Here is a 20,556-nt window from a genome sequence, read left to right as displayed (position 1 = left end):
TTACATGGTCTTTCTGTAACTATAGAATGACTTCATGACAGGGCTGGAGAGAGCTCAGTACCTAAAGTGCTTGGTGTGTAAGTGGAAGGCACTGGTTTGGATCCTCAGCACCCACATACAGTGTAGGGTGAGTGTGATAACCCACCTGCAATCTTGCAAACAGGAACACAGCATCCCACAGTAAGCTGGCTAGCTAGACTGGCAAGAATTGGTGAGCTCTAGGCTCACCAAGAAATATATAAGATGGAAAGCATGGAGGAAAATACCTGATGCCAACCTCACAGCTACACACACACACACACACACACACACACGCACACACACACACACACCTACACACACACAAACACACACACACACAAACACACACACAACTACACACACGCACTCGCACACACACCTACACACACACACACACCTACAAACACACACAAACACACACGCACACAAACACACACACACACACAAACACACAAACACAAACACATGTGTTTCCATAAACTATAAAATACACATGCACACACACACCCTGCCCCTTGCTGGCTGTGGCATTGGGTAAGCTAGCTGGAACAGTGCTAAAGAGCTTGCCCTGGTAGTGTGGTGCCAGAGAGTTCGCAGGCATACCAACTCAGCTACCTCCCAGGCCCAGATCTAGGGCTTTGAATTGGTCCACCCCAACTATGATCTGCTGGAGTGAGTGAAGGGGCTAGTCCTGCAGATTCAAAGCTTCATGATCTCCATGACACAGGGCAGCAACAGGATATCCAAGAGTGCCCATGAGGATCCCGGATTGATGGTGTAGCAGAAGTCATAGGTCTTTAACCAGACCAATGATGTACTGCAATGAAAATTTCCAAGTAAAGATGTGTGGGGAAAAGGGTATACTGTGGGACACACTGACACACTACAGCTTCCATGACAAGATTTTTTTTTTTATTCTACTTTTCCTTTCTGGGAGGGGGAGTGGCTGTAAGGTTGGGGTATGGGATGATGAATGGAATTGGGATACATGATATGAAATTCACAAAGAATCAATAAAAAGTTAGGGAAGGGAGAGAGATGTGTGGTAGATTGCCTAAATTATAGGCATCAAAGGAAACTTAGAAACTGAAGTCTCATACTTGTTTGTCTTCATGTAAAGAAAGCATTTTGTTGTATCATTAACATTTAAGCATTTCAGTGTGTTGTTTTGGAATATGTAGTCAATATTTGGTAGAGTGGCTGATATATAAAAAGAAATATTTTTTCTCTTTTATCATGAAGTATTTAATGATGGAAGCGGGGAAAATAGTGTATTAGCAACAGCTGACAAAAAGCAAAAATACTTTGAAGTAATTTTAGTAACAAAAGCAGCAGATCTGTCTTGACAAGAGTTGGTGGTTCAGTAGAGTGGGGATTCACTGTTCATCTGGAATAAAGTCAAGTCTTGAGACATGAAATGCTGGCTTCCAGATAGGTTTATGATTACTAGTTTTTAAATGTGTATTCATGGCTTGCTTACATGTATATCTGTGTGCCACATTTGTGACTGGTATCTGCAGAGGTCAGAAGAGAGCATCAGATCCTCTGGAATGGGCATTACAGTGGTTTTGAACCACCATGTGGGAAGAGTACTTTTAGCCAGGGAGCCAGCTCTCCAGACCCAAGTGAAGCAATATTAAAGAGACTTCATCTATCACTCAGGGGTTGTAAAGACATTAACCAAGAGTGTAAATCCAGAATGTTTTTTCTGTTTGTTTGTTCTTTGGGGTTTTTTGTTTGTTTTTTTTAAAGGGTTGTTTGGGATTATATTGAAAACAGTTTCTGTGGCAAAGGATATTCTAAACAAAGTCACAGATTTGGAATTTGGTTACCATTTATATTTAATGTATTTCATTTATTACTTGTGTGTGTAATATGTGTGGGTATGTGTATTCCATGGTTCATGTGTGGAGGTCAGAGAATAACTTTGTGAAGTTGGTTTTCTCCTTCCCCCTTTATTGAATTCTTAGGATCAAACTCTGTTGTCCTTGGCCATGATTGACAAGTGTTTTCACCTGCTTAGCTATCGGTTGGCTGAAGGATTATACTTTTAATATACAAAAAATGTTTTAAAAACTTGACAAACCAAACTATTCAATAGGGAAAATTGTAGAGAACACAGTCCAGTGGGCAATTTATAGAGTAAATCCAGTTGCCAATACAACTAGGGAGGAACACCCTACATTTAACTGAGTGGCACTGACTGAAGTACCTGGTATGCGTCACAGTTTTAAGAGTTTCTTGCTGTAGTATAGCTTTTCCCTACACTGTGTTCTCACAGTCTCCATGCATTATCTGATGGGTTCTCTGCTCAGAGCCTTGGAAGACTGTAGTAGCTCAGATGGGTCCAGCCTGTGGCCAGTGGGGTGAGAGCTATGAATGCAGCCCAACACAAAACCCTAAATTTACATAAAGCATTATGAGCCCTTTTAGTGATCTTTTTTGTAGCTACGTTGTTTGGTTCCTTGCATGTGATGATCATTATGACACATCAGCATCATTTTGCAATGTTAAAAGGTTGGACATGCTTACCAGCCAAGTATGCCCATCTCTCTTAAAAACTCGGTGTAGTTTGCTACATTTCTTCTCCAGGCTCATATCACTATTGACAGAATTCGCTTCCCAGGTGCTGTAAAACTGTAGCCCCACTTTCTTGCCTGCTCTTAAATCTTGAGATTGTAGAGGTCCCAGAAGTAGCCTTTTCATAGGCCAACTCACCACGGGGCTATACCAGTTAGGACACCCTGGAATGTGAGCATGGCAGTGACTGTCCTGTCATCTTTGCCATACTCTGCTGGATAGAATCACATGACAAGATCTAGCCCACATAGGGAATGGTGCCCCTCTTTGGGAGTCATCTTGGAATTCTTACCATGGTCACTTAAATCCATTAAACTGGAATGGAATGGGAAAAGTATTGCTAACTTTATTGCCAGGCAGGATGGGAAGTGTGTGTAGGAAGGGTGTGCTGGTAATTTATGTCAGCTTGACACAAGCTAGAGTCATTTGGGAAGTGGATACCTCAGTTAACACAGGGCCCACCAGATTGACCGGCATCCATGTCAGGTGGCACATAATTGTCTTTAATGGCACCTCCAGCTTCCTGCACTCATGTGCAAATGGCTACATATACATATAAGCACATGTGTGTGCTCATGTACACATAATTTAAAATAATAAGGATAAACCTTAGGAAAAAGAGTAAGTCAGAAAAGGCTACTGAAATGTCCTAAGTGTAGCACAGTGTTGTGATAGGAGGGAAAGATCTGGAAGGTTTAAACAAATGCATGGTCTTAATAAAGCTGGAGATGCCTCCTTTAAGAAAGTGCCTTATATGCGGTGTTAAGGATAAATAACTATGATTTTGCTTTCTACATTCAGAATTCCAATTTTGACAAATCTTCTGCACTGGTGGTTTTATGAACTTGAATGGCACATTTAATTTTCAGAACTGTGTTTTCTTCTAGTGTCTTTTTCAGAAGAGGAAAAATATCAGCTACGAAAATTTGTGAATAAGTCTTACCTGCTGGACAAGACAGCTCACCGTCAAGTGTACTACAGTTTAGTTGACATCCTTCTGGCCTATTGCTATGAAGTACGTGTCACTGAAGGAGAGCACAACGTAAGTCCATGTGTGCCAGTGTAGTACTGTGTTAGCTAAAGGTAGCCCTAGCCCCCTGTTAGTGCAGAGCCTATTGTGATAGATGACTTAGTGTAGTACTGTGTTAGCTAAAGGTAGCCCTAGCCCCCCCGTTGAGTGCAGATCCTATTGTGATAGATGACTTAGGATCTGTCCTGCAGAAGTACTCATGGTGGTCACAGTAGATGGGTGGGAAGTCATAGAGCATAATGCTAACCTGGGGTCTTGCCTCTTCTCTCTGGGCAGTGGGTCTACTAGACAGATATATTGGTAGCAGAGCAGGGAAGTGTATGAAGTAAAGCCAAAGGTGGAAAGCAGCCAGTTACCACACTCACTGGGGTTTTTCCTCAAAGCTTTCATTCACCACATGCAAAGTAAAGCCTTTTGCAGAAAGAATCTTAGCATACAGAATGTATACTCATAAAGACTTGTAATTCCTACTTTTTCCAAAACTGGAATCTTTTTTTGGTTGTTATTTAAAAGGATCACTTTAGGTTGGGGCCAGAGACTTGAGAGGTCAAAGCTAGGCTTAGCTGTGAGTGGAGAGCCAGCTTTCACCTGTTTTCACCTGTTTTCCATCTGTGTGTGTGGTGTAAAGCCTGTGAGTTCAACCAGCAGTGCCTCAGTTCAGCCTCCAGTCTTTCAGTCAGTGAAGAGAGGAATGCTGGGAAAACACCAGCCTGTGGGCTACTGTTGATGATTGCCTGGGCTCAGTTTTAGCTTCGTCTATGCTTTACTTTTTCTTTTTGATTATACAAAAAATTAGATCATTGGGATTTTACATAATTCCAGTAGTTAGTAATAAGCACACTCACAAGATTATTTATCTGTCTAGTTTTTTCACTATGTGTGTGGGGAGGCCTGCATGTGCGTGAGCATGCCTGTTTACTTTGTACTGCAGCATCTGCTCTGTGATCTTACCCACTTACTTCACACAGCACCTTAGTGCAGTAGACTTTGAGATGCCAGGGGTTTTGTTGTCATGATTCTGTAAAATTTAAAGTGACTATTGCAGTCTGCATATGATCTAAATGAATAATCTTGGGTTTATTTAGAGTGTAATATATATGTAAATACTTTGTTTTCAAGTCTTTTTTAAAATATATTCTAAGTGAATAAAATATTTACTTGGACAAAAAAAGGCTCTTCACTTCATATTATTGAATCTTTTTTAAAAGATTTAAAATTTTATGTATATAAGGTTTTGCCTGCACATATGTATGTGCCTGGAGAGGTCAGAAGAGGGCCCCAGATCCCCTGGAACTGCAGTTACAGATGGTTGTGAGCCAGCATGCGGGAGCTGGGAAACCCAGGTCCTGTAGAAGAGCAACTAGTATTCTTGACCACCAAGCCATCTCTCCAGCCCCACATACTAAGTCTTGATAAAATGTACCATTTCTTTTTTAAAAGCATGAAATCTTAGAGCTTTTCAAGCCCCTGGACTACTGTTCCTGTCAAGTGCAGTCTCTGAAAGGCAGTTTCTCAGCAGTTTTCAGGTACCAGGGCGGCAGCTCAGCAGCTAGTGACTTAGCAGAGAAAGAAACAGCCAGCATTTAGCTTCAGTTTTGTTTGAATGATCTTGCTTATTTGTTTGTATATTCTGTTTCTCTCATCAGTGAAGTGTTTCAGTTCATACAGTTCCAAGCAGAGTGAGCAAAGGCATCTGTTAGTCTCTGCATCAGTATAGTTATTTTCTGTATTCATAAATACACCATTTTCCTGTCAGCCAATATAACTCCTGTACTAGTTTCAGTGGATATATTTATTTTGTTTTCAAATGACTTCTGAAAGTGATGCTCCTTTCTCCAAAACTAAGGTTGAGTCTGCGTGGACCATCAGAAAGCTGAGCCCAACACTCTGCTGGTTTGAGGTACGATTTCTGCTCGAAGTTGTTCAGAAAGTTATTTTTCTGTTCTTCTTTGTTTTGAGTAGTTTTTTTTTTGTTGTTGTTGTTGTTTAAATTTTTTTCCTAATGTTTTTAAATTGGGAACTTTATTATTTTTTTAAAAAAATACACTTGTTGGGGATAGTGAAGCCAGGTAAGCATTTTATGAATTGTGGGGGAAAATACTGTATGGAGGAGCACTGAGGATGCTGGGATGTTTAGGGAAACATGGGTAGAGCTGCAGCTGTGCTAATGTGCTAGGGCTCAGAGTTTAAAATGGAAAACAGACCTAGATGATAATGAACCATCAGAGTGTCTTATAGCTATTATTTATTTTGTTCCTAAGTAAGTCATTCAGGAAGGTGAGTGTTGCTGAATTTACAATTGAAGAAACTTAGATCCTGCACCTTAAATAAATTGTCTTGCATCCTATCATTTTATGGTTAGAGCTATTAACCTTATTTTGGAAAAAACAATTTTATTTGTCACTATTATTTTGCAGGGCTCTTATCATAGCATGTATGTGAAGATCTGGGAACAATGTTGTGGAATTGGTTCTTGCCTTCCACCTTTATAGGTGGCGGGGATTGGAGGGTGGCAGGGTTTATATCATTAGAGCAAGTACCTTAATCCATGGAGCCATGCCACTGTTCCTGCTGACCATGTGCAGTGGAGTGATAATTGCTTTCCTAAAGAATAGTATCTTAAGTTTCTGAGTTCAGAACAGATTCTTCAACATCAAGGTTGTACCATCAGTTCAGATAATGCACACTTTACGTTGTAAAGTAGAGATTGAGTCATCCATTACTTCCTTCTGTGAGGAGGTAAGATTCAGTCCTGCACGGAGTCAGGTACTATAGGAGACTTACTCTTCCAAGATTAAGAGTGGGCCAGCAGCCTTGTCAGCCACCTCAGCTAGGAGTTGCTTATAAAGCAGGAAGCCTCTCGCCATCCTCCCTCATCAGATCCAATTCTGAGTCTATAGGCTGAATGCCTGTCCACATTAAGACTCTAAAATGTTCCTTCTACATTTGTGGGTTTTCATCCACATTTATGATTTGTTGATGCAGTGTGAAGAATTCTAAATCTGTGATAAAGCGAGGCATACAAGAATCTGGCTTGTGTCAGTGATCTAGGCTTACAGGGTTTAATTGTGACTGTTCTTTTTCATTGTGTGCTTTTGTTGTGTAATGTAGTTTATGGAAATGACTTCCTGAGGTGACTTTTCACAGACATGGACAGACGTTCATGAAATCCTGGTGTCCTTTGGAAGGAGAGTTTTGTGCTATCCACTTTATCGTCATTTCAAGCTGGTGCTGAAAGCCTACAGAGACACTCTAAAGATACTGCAACTAGGTAAGGTAGGCTTGCAAATCTGGGCATTGTGAAGATGTCATCATGAATTTTGCTCTTTCCTATATATAAGTAACGAAAGTAATCAGGTCTCTCACCCTCAGGATAGAAAAGGCATGCTTACCTTTTCTAATAAAGGGAGAAGTAATAGCATCCCAGAGCACTTCACACTGAAGACAGATTACATTGCTCAGCAGTTTTTGGAATCCTGTAACTTTCTAGGCACTGAGGTCATGTGGATCCAGTAATGATGATAGGAAATTCTCTTCTCCAGTGAGGGCTACAGCTTTGTCAGAGAGACATGATAACTAAACTGACAGTTCCAATACAGAGCCACAGGTGTGCTGCCTGAGAAATACAATGATTGTTTAGGAGGGAACTTGTTACCAAGACTTGGGAAAGCAAGAAGGCCATTCCAAGGCAAAGCATCACTACTCTCAAGACTCTTGAGTGCTGCTAAGCTTAGCATGAAAACTCAGTACTTTCTGACTATAAGAATCTGGAAAATTCCAGGCTTCAAAAAAAATTCCAAGTTGCCTATAACATCTTTAAAATAGAATAACTCCCAAGGTAGCATCCATTTGTGTGGAGTAGTTCTGGCATATTCATCTAAAAGTCACTTTCAGAACTTCCTGGTCTTTCTTTTTTGTCCCACCTATGTGTGTGGCTAGGGGGTTCCTTTTCTTTGCCCTTATAAAGGTTTATTGAGGGCTAGTCTTCATGCTTCAGCAAAAGAAGGGATGTTCATTTCCTGTATCCTTAAGAAGAAAAGCTCATCCCCTTATCCATAAGAATGGAAGTTCATCCCCCATGTCCAGGTGACTTCACTGGATTGTTAGGGACAGTTACATCTCTAGTGTTTTGTCCCAAGGGACACTGGCTTTTTGTCTTCAGTGTGACCTTTATTCTTGCTGTGCAGGATGTGTGCTTGAAGTAGATCATAATAGTGAAAGTGAGTCATAGTTAACTGAAAGATGCCTTTTCATTCACCTGATGGGTTTAGACCAGCAGTATTTTACTTTGAAGGATTGTTGTTTAAGATAAATGAGGGAATATCATTGACAAATCTATCTCCTTTAACTGTGGGAAACAAGCTGCCTTTTTCTCCCCTTGCTTTCCATCCAAGGTACTTCTTGAATCTCTAAAATTACCTTGAAAAATCAATCTACTCTAAATGAAAGATTGTGTAGCTAGAACTGCACATCACAATTACTTGCTTTTTGTAGTGCAGGATTTTGTGAGCATTGTTCATAGATTTAAGCTTGGAGATGCTAATGTTGTGGCTTCTGGAGGGGAAACCAACAAAACTGTAGCAAGCTTTCCTGTGCATGTTTCCAAGTACATCCACTCTCAATTTCACTCATATGAACTATGTCTTGTTACTTTTTATTCTGGGAAGTAATCTGGCACTCTGGATTTTTATTTGAAAAGTAATCAGTTCTGTGATTGCATAACCCAAAATAAATTTGATTGCCTTGACTTACAGTCTAATCAATTATTCAAACAGTTTTAGTAGGTTAGAGCTGAAATTGAGACTTAACTTTTCGTCATTATCACTCACAAGAAATAGTCTTATCAGCTGTATTTTGTTAGCAGGAGGAAACTTGAAATAACACAGCAGAGCCTGTGTTGAAAATGAATGTGATCCAACTAAGCCACAGTGCTGGGTTCTGTGACTGGTGTAGGTTCTGCTTAGTGTGGAAGCACAGCCCTGGATTGTTCTGAACTTGTGCCACTGGATGGGAGGGTGACAAGTTCTGAATGAAGGTTGTGACCTGTGTTTGCACAGGTGGATGGCACAGAGATGCCATTATTGTCACTGAAGAATTTCATTTGTTTGGATATTCCATAAGATAAGTGGGAATAGTGCCAGGTTGGCATTTGGCGATTCCAACAATGAATTTGTGTCTACTTAGAATTCAGAACACAGCCCTAGCAGTCACACTTGTGTTGTAAAGGTCAGATAATGCCTGCATAGTAGAAAGTAATGAATGACTCTTCCCTAAAGAGACTCTGATCTCAAATGGATGAGTTTCCAGAGCCAACATGGGAATGCTTCAGGAGCCACAGAGAATATTTCATGATAACTGTCTGGCTAAGTAGGGTTTTTCAAAGACCTATGGACCTGCTCTATCTGACTTCACAACAGCCCTTACAAGGATGCTTTACTGGTTTTGAGCATCTTCACGTTTCCTGGACCTTCCCATCTTGCAGAAGCCTGCTTATCTTGTACATTAAACCCAAACTTGTTCAGGGCAGGAAACCTGACCTCACTCTGATAAATGCTGTTTAAGTGTTTAACAAAGGACCTAGCCCATAGGGTTGTTCTCCCCTTTTGGTCCTTTTGGGAAACACAACTCCCCCACTTATATTCTCTGTTATTGACTCCTCAGCAAATGCCCTGCCTCCTTCTCATTGGATTTTTTGTTTTTAAAAGAGTGCATAGAACCTTCCTGGAGCCATTCTTTAGCTGTTGTCAGTCAGTTGGGAATGAGAAGCATTGAAGGGACAGTTTCCAGTGCACCTCGGTTTTATTCTACTGGAAGCTACAAGCCATAGCATCAAACATTTGATGGAGCATACATTGTACACTTTACTGAGCATTTGGATTCCTATCTATATCTTCTAGACTCTTAGTTTTCCTCACTTCTGCTAGAAGGCTGAGCATGGTGGGTGGGAGGACACAGCTGTTTTCACCACTGAGTTCATTCTGTGTCCCCACTGCCTTGAATAGAAAGCATATGTGCCTCCTATAATATATACCCATAGGGTTTCTGACACTTCAGAATCTATACATGGTTTCCCCCAAGTTCTAGTTGCAAGGGGAGTTTTAATTTCAGTACATGAAAATTTTACTTTGTACTTGTAAAGAGGAAGCCTTTACATCTGGTTTGTTCCTGTACCATGTTGCAGAGCCAGCAGTGAGTGGGATGGCTGTTGCCGGAAGGGATTGCAGGTAACCTCCATGCCTCCTGACTTTTACATGGGTTCTGAAGATCTAAATGCCAGTCCTCATGCTTGTGCAGCAAGTGCTTTATCCACTGAGCATCTCCCCAGCTCTAGAAAATGCTTTCAAAGGTTCAGTTGTAGAAGATAGCCCCAAATTAGAATATTATCAGAGGAATTCCTGTAGATTGACTACCATGTCTCCTTAGACCTTTTAACTTGTATTGTTTAAATATATTTTGTGCAGCTGTTCTGCAATCTATTCAGCAGGTGTTTGTTGAGTGCCTATCCTGTCAGAGTCCTGAAAATGCAGTAGCTTGGGTAGGGGGTTAAGCATTCCATCATGTATTTCAAAGGATGTTTAGAGATTTTATTGTTGAGGATTGAACCTAGAGCCTGAAGCATTCTAGGAAGTATGTTATACTACTCCAAAGGTGTTTGGTTCAGTTTTTACACATGGCTCGAGATCGAACTCATAACCTTTATAAGGGCAGACGGTGCTACTAACCACTGAGCCATCTCCCCAGCCCTGGTTTAGTTTATTGTGTGTATAATGAAAAGCTGAGAAGATAAAATGTAGAGAATAAAAACGTAAAACCAGGGAAGCTGAGGCATATTACCTCCTACAGAGGGGGTTCCCTGCTGTATTTCACTTCCATGTCTTAGCTCCTGCCATTTTCCTAGCACATATCAAGTTAATTGGTTGATGAGTTTATCTATTAACTGATTTTTTTTCTACAGACATTTTAAGTGAGTACCTCCTTAAAAGCTCTTCTGTGCAAAGAATCCAGTAAAAATTACAAGCAATAGAAAGAGGAATTAGTATCTTTGCAGATATTGCTGATCCCTGTAGTGCCTTGCTTTTAGTCATGGTCAGCACTATAGTGTTCTTTGACATAGTGTTGATGGTGAGTCCCTAGGCTCTCTGTCTCTTTCACTTTTTTGTAGAGAAAGTTCCAGAGAGAGCAGAAACATTTCATACTCTGAGCTCAAGATAGGATTTTATTAGAAGGGTTCCTTCTGTCACAGAGTTGTTCCAGGAGTCATGTGTCAGGGTAGTGACTTTATGCTCCATAATGGCACTGGTAGCGACTTCACTTGAGGGAGGAAACTTTAGGGTAAGAACTTCATTCCAGAGTATAGGTCCTGGTATGTTGTCGTGGCAAATGCTGGACCAGACACAAATGCTTTCCAGTGTTTTATGTGCACTGCTGAGACTGCTGGTTGGGTAGCTTTGACGTGGTCTTTACAACGGTGAAACAAGGCATAATCGTCATGGAAGCCAGCAGGGAGATCCCTATTAGCAGCTGAGGACATCGCCGTGCTCTTACTTTGTGTGCATCTTAACCACCAGACCGTACCTTCTGCAGCTCAGGGGACTTCTGCTCACAATTTCCAAGGACCTTTGTGCTCTCCCCGTGGTTCTTTGGTGTCCTTATGGGTTTTTTGGTTGGTTGGTTGGTTGGTTGGTTGGTTGGTTGGTTGGTTGGTTTTTGTTTTTGTCAATTTGACATGTTTGTTTTTGTCAGTTTGACATGTTTAAAGAGTTTTGTGGGAAGAGGAAACTCTATTGAGAAAATATGTCTATCAGATTGCCTGTGAGCAAATATATGGAGTATTGTTTTGGTTGATGATTGATGTGGAAGAGTCCGGCCCATTGTGGGTCCTGTCTTTCCTGTGCAGGTAGGCCTGAGCTGTAAAAGAGTAGTGATAGCACACACTTTTAATCCCAGCACTTGGGAGTCAGAGGCAGGCAGATCCCTGAGTTCCAGGCCAGCCTGGCTTACCTAGTGAGTTCCAGGACAGCCAGGGCTACACAGGGAAACCCTGTCTCAGGGGTTGGGGTGGGATGCAGAGCAAACACAAACAAACAAACAAAAAGAATGCACATTCAAAAAGCCGTGAGGAGCAAGCCAGGAAGCAGCTTTTCTTCTTCTTGGCCTTTGCTTCAGTACCTGCCTCCAGGCTGCTGCCTGTGAGTTTCTACCTTGACTTCCCTGCCTGCTAGACTACAAGCTGTTAAGGGATATAATCCCTTTAACCCCCATATTGCTTTTGGTCATGGTAATGTATCACAATAGAAACCATAACTAAAACATTTGGGCTACATATTTTCTTTATTCCTCTTCAAGGCTAGCTGTATTGCAGAGCTAAGTTTATGATTTTGAATAAAAATTAAAGTAGGAAAGGACACAAGCCTTAGTGTCTGCGTCACTAATACTAATACTGAGTATTTTGTGCTAGCAGGCACACAGCACTTAAGCACTTACCCTCCTTAAACAAAACATTCACTTCAACAAAGGGAAAATGATGATTCACTTGAGGTCAGACATGTCCTCAAGGGACTAACTAGTACATCCAGTTCTAGATACAGTTCACTCAAGCCCTAATTAAAATCTTACAGAGCAAGCTTTGGAGCAGGAGTCCACTCCCAAATTGGGGTACCAAGCCAAGAATACTGGAAAGTGTAGGGATGGTGAGTGAGCCAGTCTGAACTACTCTCTGCTTTCTCCCCTCTCAAGCATAGAGACTTGAACTCTGTTCCTTAGAGTGCCAGTATATGTTCTATCTTTCCATGCATGTTACTTAGCCTCAGATCATTTGTAGATTCCTACCTGTGCCCATCTAGAAGGTTGATGTACTAATGACTATCAAAGGTAAGAAAACCATGTCCACTTGTTTCACAGAATCCTAGCCTCTCTAATAACTCCTGGTACTTACTATGCATTGTTAGCTGTTAAAATGTATAGATTGTTCTCATGGTAATTTGTTAAGCTATAGTTTTAAGAAAAGTTTTTTGTTCACTTAAATACAGTATGGGGGCAGCATTTCCCTTATGTTTAAATTATGTTCCCTTAATTTCCCAAATTGCCTTTTAGTTACTGTTAATAGGTAGTAGTTTAAGGTTATCTTGGTACTAACAAATCACTTAAAATGTTTTTTAATGTTCTATTCCATGAAGTTATATAGTAGTGCTTACTGGTGGTGATGGTTCAAATCAACTTATCATTTAAATACTTTCAGAGCATTCACTATCTATGTTATATTTCTTGCACTATTTGGTTTTGTAGGTTTTGCTAATTTCTTCAGTTTCTTTAGCTGAGTAGTATTAAAAAAACAGAAGTTAGTTGTATTTTTGAATGTATGATTTTTAAAAACTTCATAATTAGTTCTCTTTAAATATTTAACATCAGTTTTAAGCCTTTTTTGAAAATAGGAGTAACTTTCATTCTGTGTTCTGTAAGAAAATAAAGGCAGAAAATTATATTTATTTAAAATGAAGTTGGGCTAGGGAGAGAGGAAAGCTTTTATTTAACTTAAGGTTCTATTGCATGTTAATATTGGAATTTAGGTTAAATGAATTAGTCATTTTATGTGCACCCCCAGAACATGCATCAATTCTATTTATGTAACTTTCTTTAAATAAGAAGCTGATCTCTAAATACTAGTAAGTGACACATATACATGTGTTCAGTAGACGGAAATCAACACTATTTTGTGTGCAGGGTATTAAAACAGAATCATTGAAAAATAAAAGATTCTATACAGCTTGGGCTTTAACCTATGAAACGTTTATTGTGTGACAGGAATGAAGAAACAAAAGATAAGACCTGGAATATATGCATTTGTAAGATGAATGGGGGCAGCATTTCTCATATGGTTTGCATGTTACAAATTGCCTTTTAGTTACTGTTAATAAGTAGTAGTTTAGGGTTACCCTGGTACTAAGCTGGCCTGGCAATAGATGATAAATGACTCAGTTGGTCAGAGTGCTTGCCCTACAAGTTTAAAGACCCAAGTTTAAATCTCTAATATCCACTTAAATGCCAGGTGTGCATGGAAGCATGCTTTTAATCCCAACTCTTGAGAAGTAGAGATAGGATACCCAGAGCAAGCTAGCTAGCCTAGCTGAATGGAGTGCTCTGGGTTCAAATAAAAGACCTTGCCTTAGTGTATAAGGTGGAGAGCAGTCAAGGAAGACATCTCTGTCCTCTGCATGTACACATATATATATACCATACATCCATACACACAAAAAAATGTGTATTTATAAGACAAAAAGTATGTAAAAGATAAAAATGAGAAGGTTTCTTAAGAAAACACCTTAACTGTACCTGACAAACTGAATCTATCCTGTTTGGTCCTTGAGTTAAGTAAAAATATCTTCATATTTTAATTTTATATTTTTTGACTTCATTTACTTATATGTAGGAGGGCTAATATTAAGATAGTCTCATATAATCCATGCTGACCTTAAGTCTTCCTGAGGATGAGACTGGTGTAGGACTGTTGACCATCCTGCTTTTAGCTTTCTTCCTGCCAGTGCCAGGATTTTAGGCATGTTCATTAAGCTGGATCATTTTTACATTTTTAAGTGGTTAAAAATATCATAAGAAAGTAGTACTTTGGGTCAGGCATGGTGGCACAGTCTGCCCTTACTCTTGGCACCTAGGAGAACATGCAGGAAGACTGCAAGTTCCTGCACATGGGCAGACTGTGTCCCCAAAGAGAGACAGAAATAGTGTTCTCTCACATGAAAATGATATTCACTTCATGGTTTAGTGCCCATAAATAAAGTCTTATCAGAACACAGACATGCCCAGTCACTTATATATTTTCTATGGCTGCTTTTATAATTCAGTGGCATGGTCAAGCAGTTGTGGCAGAGATACAGCCCATAAAGCTAAAATGTCAAGTTTCTAGCTCTTCACAGAATAGATTTACCACCCTCAAGTTTATTGTGCAGGATTGGAGGCAGCCCTCTCCTGTGAGCTGAGGCCGTGGGCTGAGGCTGGGCTTCCTCCCATCCCTAACAGCTATGTGCTAACACGGATCAGTTTCCTTGCTGTCCCTCCCTGAAGGACAAGATGGAACCGATCTGTTTGGGTCACAGTAGCATAAGAACCCCCACACTAGGAAAAGCAAACTGAGATGCAGTTGAGCAAGCAGTAAACAAATAAGGCAGCGTGTGTGAAAACAGTGATGAGGCCTGGGTGAGCCAGGCAGACCCATGGCCCATCTGTCACTGCTGTCACTGTGTTCTGTGTAGTCTTGCCCCTCTGCAGGACTTTAAAGGAAGTAGAAAGTAATAACACCAACTGTTGACATTTTTAAAAAATCACCTCTCACAATCGTCAAAATGTACAGCTGTGACTGCTGAGCGGTTTTCTTTTAGGTGCCGCTTGAAGTAGCTAAGTCTTTTGTCCTTTGCAGGTGTATTTCTTCCTCTGGCTTCATACAGTTGCTTTCCCAATTGAAAGCTGAAGTAGTTCCTAAAAATGTGTCAGAACTTTTGTTATTAAGTAGTATCTGATGGAGAGAGAAGTCTAATACTATCAATTCAAACAGCCAAGTTTTAGCTGAACATAGAAATACATGGCATATTCTTAGGATGAAATTGTTGAATCAAAATTGTGCTAAAATATTTTTGAAGTTTTTAGTATATTGTTTTAAGTATGGGTTTAGATGACAGCTATTTCAAGAGCCGTGTATCTTCAGTTTCTTGTCCTTTTTTTTTTTAACTCACTATGTAAATTGGAATTTTTTAAAAAGAGTTCTACCTGGAATTTGAATGTCTTGTTCTTAACTGTCTAAATGAGTGAGAATTGGTTATGCAGCCATCAAGTAATTCTGATGACATCCAGCTGTGTGCTTAGAGACGGAAACATCCGACGACGTTTCGACGACAGACTCTGATTAAGGGTTGTAAAAACTGAAGAGGGTGAAGCAGCCTTGGTTTTTTACTGGTGCAGAGAGGAAACCGTGCAGCTTAGTTCCAGGGAATAGATGTAATCAGAGAAGAAGTTTGAAACAAAAGTTGTATGTTATTGGATGACCTTCCCTAGGAAGACAGCAAACCAAACAAACAGTTCTACCCAAGTCTAGCTTAGTGCACCAGTGAGCTTATTGGAGTTGCTTAGAGGATCATTGGGGATGGGGGGCTTCTTACATGAGCACAGATTAATAAAGACAGTGGAGTCACCAAGAGACCCAGCACAGCATGAGTAGTGTTCTTGGAGCTCTCTGCATAGCTTTCAGGCTGCTTACCTGGTCCTAGAGTCACTCTCTTTGTCTTTGCTGCTCTATAACCTTAGCAAGAGGTCTTGTGGGCCCCCATCTTCTATCAAAGATGAATTACCTATACATGGTCCACATTTTCCTTCAGTTTTTACTCTTTTTTCTGTCTGCTCTTCTGTGTTCCCTGAAGGAGGTGACATAAATGGTCTGCTTATTTTCTTTCTTTTATAGCTGAGTACTGGGCCACTAATGACTGTTGCAGTCACTTAGGGGGATTCACCAGTTATAAGGCTTTACATACTACCACCCACTGCAAAAGGGAAGTTCCCCTTTATACTTGAGACTGCAATAGTGATTCATGGGTGTGAACATGAATGCTTTAGAAAGCAGTCTGCTGGGCACAGGACATAACCCATTAGTAAAACAATAGCAGTTGCTTCCCCATTGGAGTCTAGCCGTAGGTCTCTGCTCTTGATTTACCATGCCAGACATGACTTCCCTCCTATGAAGAGGGCCTTAAATTCAGTCAGCAAGCAGTTAGTGGCACCTGTAACAGTCACACCACTATTGTTTCAGTGGACTCATTTTACTGGGAATATAGGTAGTATGCTCTGCAGTGTCCTTAACCAAGCAAGACTGCTGGGGACAGTTCTGCCCCTACAGCCTGCACAACATCCTGTAGCATTTTGAAAGCTAGCAAGCAAGGAGAGAGCTTCCAGCTCATTCCAGCATGACTTCTACACATCCTACTGCCAAAGTATATGGTTTCTCTTAGTAGGGACTTACCATCTAATTTTGACATGTAACTAACAGTAGTAGCAGTAGCCTTTATGGTTTGCGGGCCTCAGGAACCTCTCTGGCTAACTCGTGGAGTATTAACCATCCCTAGCACTGGGGTTGTCACCCACTCTTATGACTCCTAGGAATGCCTTTTCTACCCCCGTGTTATGCCTTTGTTTAAACTCTTTATCTCATTTTTATTGTTATTCCAGATGCTGTTCACATCTGTAAGGCACACAAGGGATAGCATAGCAATATAATAAAGCTTTTTTTTTTTTTTAAAGGGAGATAGTCAAGCCTTTTAACAGAGGATGGTAAGGATCTTTGAAGACCTAACCTGTCCCCCTCAAGCAAGTACCAGTTTGTCTTGGAGGGTAGTAAAAGAAATCTTTGTAAGGTTTAGTATAGTACAAAATGACCTCATTATGCACATCAATTGCTTCATCAAAAAACCATGTTGAAGGCTCAGTCAGTTAAGTGCTTGCCATGCTGGCATAGGGACCTGAGTTCAGATCCCTTGCATACTGGAAAATCTGGACAGTGCACATTGTAGACCTATTACTAGGGAGATGGAACCAGGATTCCTGGAAAATGCCAGCTAGTTAATCTAACTGATGAGTGAACTCTCATTTCTATAGGTCGAGAAGTGATTAAGAATATCCAACATTGACCTCTGGCTTCGGTGCACTCACAAATGTATGTGTTCTAGCAGGTCTCTTGTATCCGTACACACAAGATCAGTGTTGAGTACAGTGGCATGTAGAGAGATACTACCCCACCTAGTCTTCCCTAGTCAGTAGTTGTTCTTTGTGAGACATCTGATCTTGGGGTGCTGCTGCAACTGCTGCCATGGCTGTGAGTCTGTCCACCCCAGTGGACAGCCTAGCTCAAGGCCAGAAGGGACCAGGGCTTTGCTACAGCCTGTGGTTGGCACTAGAGTTGACTTGGGTTCTGACAGGCTCTGGCTACCACAGCAGCACTTTCCTGTTCATCAGTTTCACCTGCCTGTGAAAAAAAAGGCTGTGTGAACACATTGCGTGTTCTGGATGTGAGCTGCCCACCCTAAGATGAGCATCATCTTTCCACCTGTGGTGCTGCACCTTTTATGTCTTCCCTGAGCTGTGCTGAGGCTCTAAAGGCATCACAAGTTCACTGGCACAGCCTTTGCCATTCTGATTGTCTTTCTCCTTAGGAACTCTACCCGACAAATTTTGCCACATTTGTCATCTATTAACCTGCACAGACTCCTTTGTCTACTTTGACTCTTCCTCCTTTCTTGATTGCTTATGCACTTTACATACCTGGTTTACAAGCCTCTAAGTCATCCAGGTCTGCCAGAGCTCTCCTATGTCATAAGGGTTGGGCCCCGCCTTGGGGCTCAGCAACACCACTAGAGTGAAGGAAGTCCTTTGGAGTCACTCCCCCTTCCCCTTTTCTTCCCTCACTTCACTTTTCTTATTTTGATGTATTTTAATTTGTGTGTCTGTGTGTGGATATATGCATATGGTATGCAGGTGCTCATAGAGGCCAGAGGCTTTGGATCCCCCTGAGACAAGTGTTAAAGGTGTATGTGAGTCCCCTAGTGTGGGTGCTGGGACCCTAACTTGGGTCTTCTGAAGAGCATTCTATATTCTTAACCACTGAGCCATCTCTGCAGCCTTTCAGCTTCTTCCTTAACTCGGCTGTGAATAGCCCTGTCAGGTGTCCTGTCATCAATACTGCTTCTCTTACACAGAACTTCCTCTTCCTGACTGCCTTTGATTGTTTATTGAAATTCATGGAGACCTCAGCTAATGATGGTGCCCATGCCAGTCCATGGATCCTGCTATTGTTCGTCTTAGGGAGAGATGAGTAATTATATTCCTTAGTGTCTTGGTTATCTTTCTATTGCTATGATAAAACATCATGACCAAGGCAGCTTATAAAAAATTTCATTTTGGGGTTTACAATTCCAGAGTATTAGAGCCTGTTACCATTATGCTGGGAAATATGTTGCAAGTAGGAGTGAAACTGGAGCAATACTTGAAAGCTTACAACCCAATCCACAAACAGGAAACAGAGTACTAACTGTGTTGGTATGAGGTTGAAGCCTCCACCTCTCCACCCCTACAAGTGACACACCTCCTCCCACAAGACCACACCTCCTGATTCTTTCCAAATAGTCCTATCTACTGGGGACCAATATATGAGCCTGCAGGACATTCTCACTCAAACTAGCGCATTCAAGTTTCTCTGCCTCTCTGGCATCGTGTGAAATAAACAGCCACTTATCCTGTGCTCATCTTCAGTTTTGTTGGCCCTCTTTGGGTGTCAGGTGCATCGTATGATTCTTCCTGGGGAGATAGGATCAACTTTTATTCACCCTAGATAAGGCACTGACACCTGACCAAAGGAACAGCTCCGTCCATGTCTCACTTGGTAAACCAGTGGGTTTATTGCAGTTACTTACAGGCATATAGATGAAGGTTCACTCACAGGAACGTGGTGACTCAAGTGGCAGCTCCACCTCCAAGAAGCCTACCTTGGCTTAATTCATGGCTCACAAAGCTGCATTTCTATAGCTTCTCAAACATCTTGCAGGCACCTTGACTGGTCCTTGAGTCCTCTCTCTCTAGCCACTGCGTATTGCCTTTTATAACCTTAAAGGTTTCGTGGATGTTGTAACTCAGGAGCTTTCTGACATTTATAGGCCTCTTTCCTCCTGGAGGGAGTGGTCCCTGACTAGGTGGTTTTTTCTTGTTGTTTGTTCTTAAGTATTTGTTCGTTTTTGTTGTTTTGAGACAAGGTTTCTTTCGGTATCCCAGATTGGTTCTCTGTTGCCCAGGGTAATCATTCTCCTATGCTAGAATTACAGGTCCATGCCTATATACAGTAATACAGTAAGCTTGGAGTAAGTCCACAGACCCGTACATATTAACCAAACAATCTGTGCAAGGACATAAATGTTAGTTTCTGTCTACTCTAGAGTGTAGCCTTTATTGAACAGGAACTTACAGTTTTCTGGACATTGTTCCAGTCCAGACAATGAAAGAAAAACTCACTCTTTCCTGCCTAGGAGTTCACCACTTGGTGATAAATGCAGACGTTATGTTTATGGCATAGTGGCTGAGAGTCAGATGTATTTATTTTCAAATCCTAGCCAAATCATTCATTTCTTGTGAAACAAAAAAGGAAGTGCCTAACTTGAAGGGTTAGTGATGTGATGTTGGTGTTGGCTCTAATTGACGTAATAGAGAGACATAATGCCGGGCATTATGAGGGCACCTGAAATGGAGCTGAAGGAGAGCTAGGACTCCGTTCCCAGAGAAGAGAGCCTGAACTGATACTTGGGTGATAAATTAGACACTAGATTGAGCCTCGTGCATTTCTGGCAGTAACTGAGTGTGCTCTTGCTCCCTGCTAATTTTGTTTGTGAATGTCTGGACACGATGTGTCACTGTAATGGCAAAGGACAGGTCTTTAACTGGCCTTACTCTGCCTAACAGTAAATCATTGTTTTAAGTATGTGCTGCTTCTTAAGAATGCAGAAATGAAGACCTGAAGTGGAACTTGAGGATATGTAAGACTTACCCAGAGTGAGAAGCATTTTATTGGGAGATACTTGACTTTATTCTACATCTTAATAGGGCTTGATAGTGAAGCAAATCGCCACATTTTGGTTCTCTTAATTTTGATTGATTTGACGTAGTATTTTTATCTTTTCTCCTTTTAGGCTCAAATGAACTATGAAAATTAATGTTAAGATATCTCTTTTGATAATACTATCAAACACAAAGAAATTTACCTGGGCTAAATTATGTTAAAGATGATAATTACTATTGGCTTTTGTTCTGCTGTGTTTTATAAATAACAATGAGGCAGCCTTTCTGTCAGTACTTAAAAGTCTTCTTTTTCCATTTTTTTTTTATTCTTA

At 40.9% G+C, this 20,556-nt stretch overlaps 1 protein-coding gene across 2 annotated transcripts in view; it reads left to right on the top strand.

Annotated features, from left to right (window-relative positions):
• Shq1 (SHQ1, H/ACA ribonucleoprotein assembly factor) overlaps window positions 1-20,556 on the top strand; it is a 106,445-nt gene that overhangs the window by 39,625 nt on the left and 46,264 nt on the right. For both annotated transcript variants that reach the window (XM_031382756.1, XM_031382755.1), the window contains exons 7-9: window positions 3,489-3,643; window positions 5,478-5,531; window positions 6,779-6,902. In XM_031382756.1, coding sequence (XP_031238616.1) covers window positions 3,489-3,643; window positions 5,478-5,531; window positions 6,779-6,902 — 333 coding nt within the window. The remainder of the gene's footprint in view (window positions 1-3,488; window positions 3,644-5,477; window positions 5,532-6,778; window positions 6,903-20,556) is intronic.

Source organism: Mastomys coucha, unplaced genomic scaffold (genome assembly GCF_008632895.1).
Source record: "Mastomys coucha isolate ucsf_1 unplaced genomic scaffold, UCSF_Mcou_1 pScaffold20, whole genome shotgun sequence".
Classification (NCBI taxonomy): domain Eukaryota; kingdom Metazoa; phylum Chordata; class Mammalia; order Rodentia; family Muridae; genus Mastomys; species Mastomys coucha.
The sequence above is the reverse complement of the archived record's forward strand: the minus strand, read 5'-3'. Positions and strand labels throughout refer to the sequence as shown.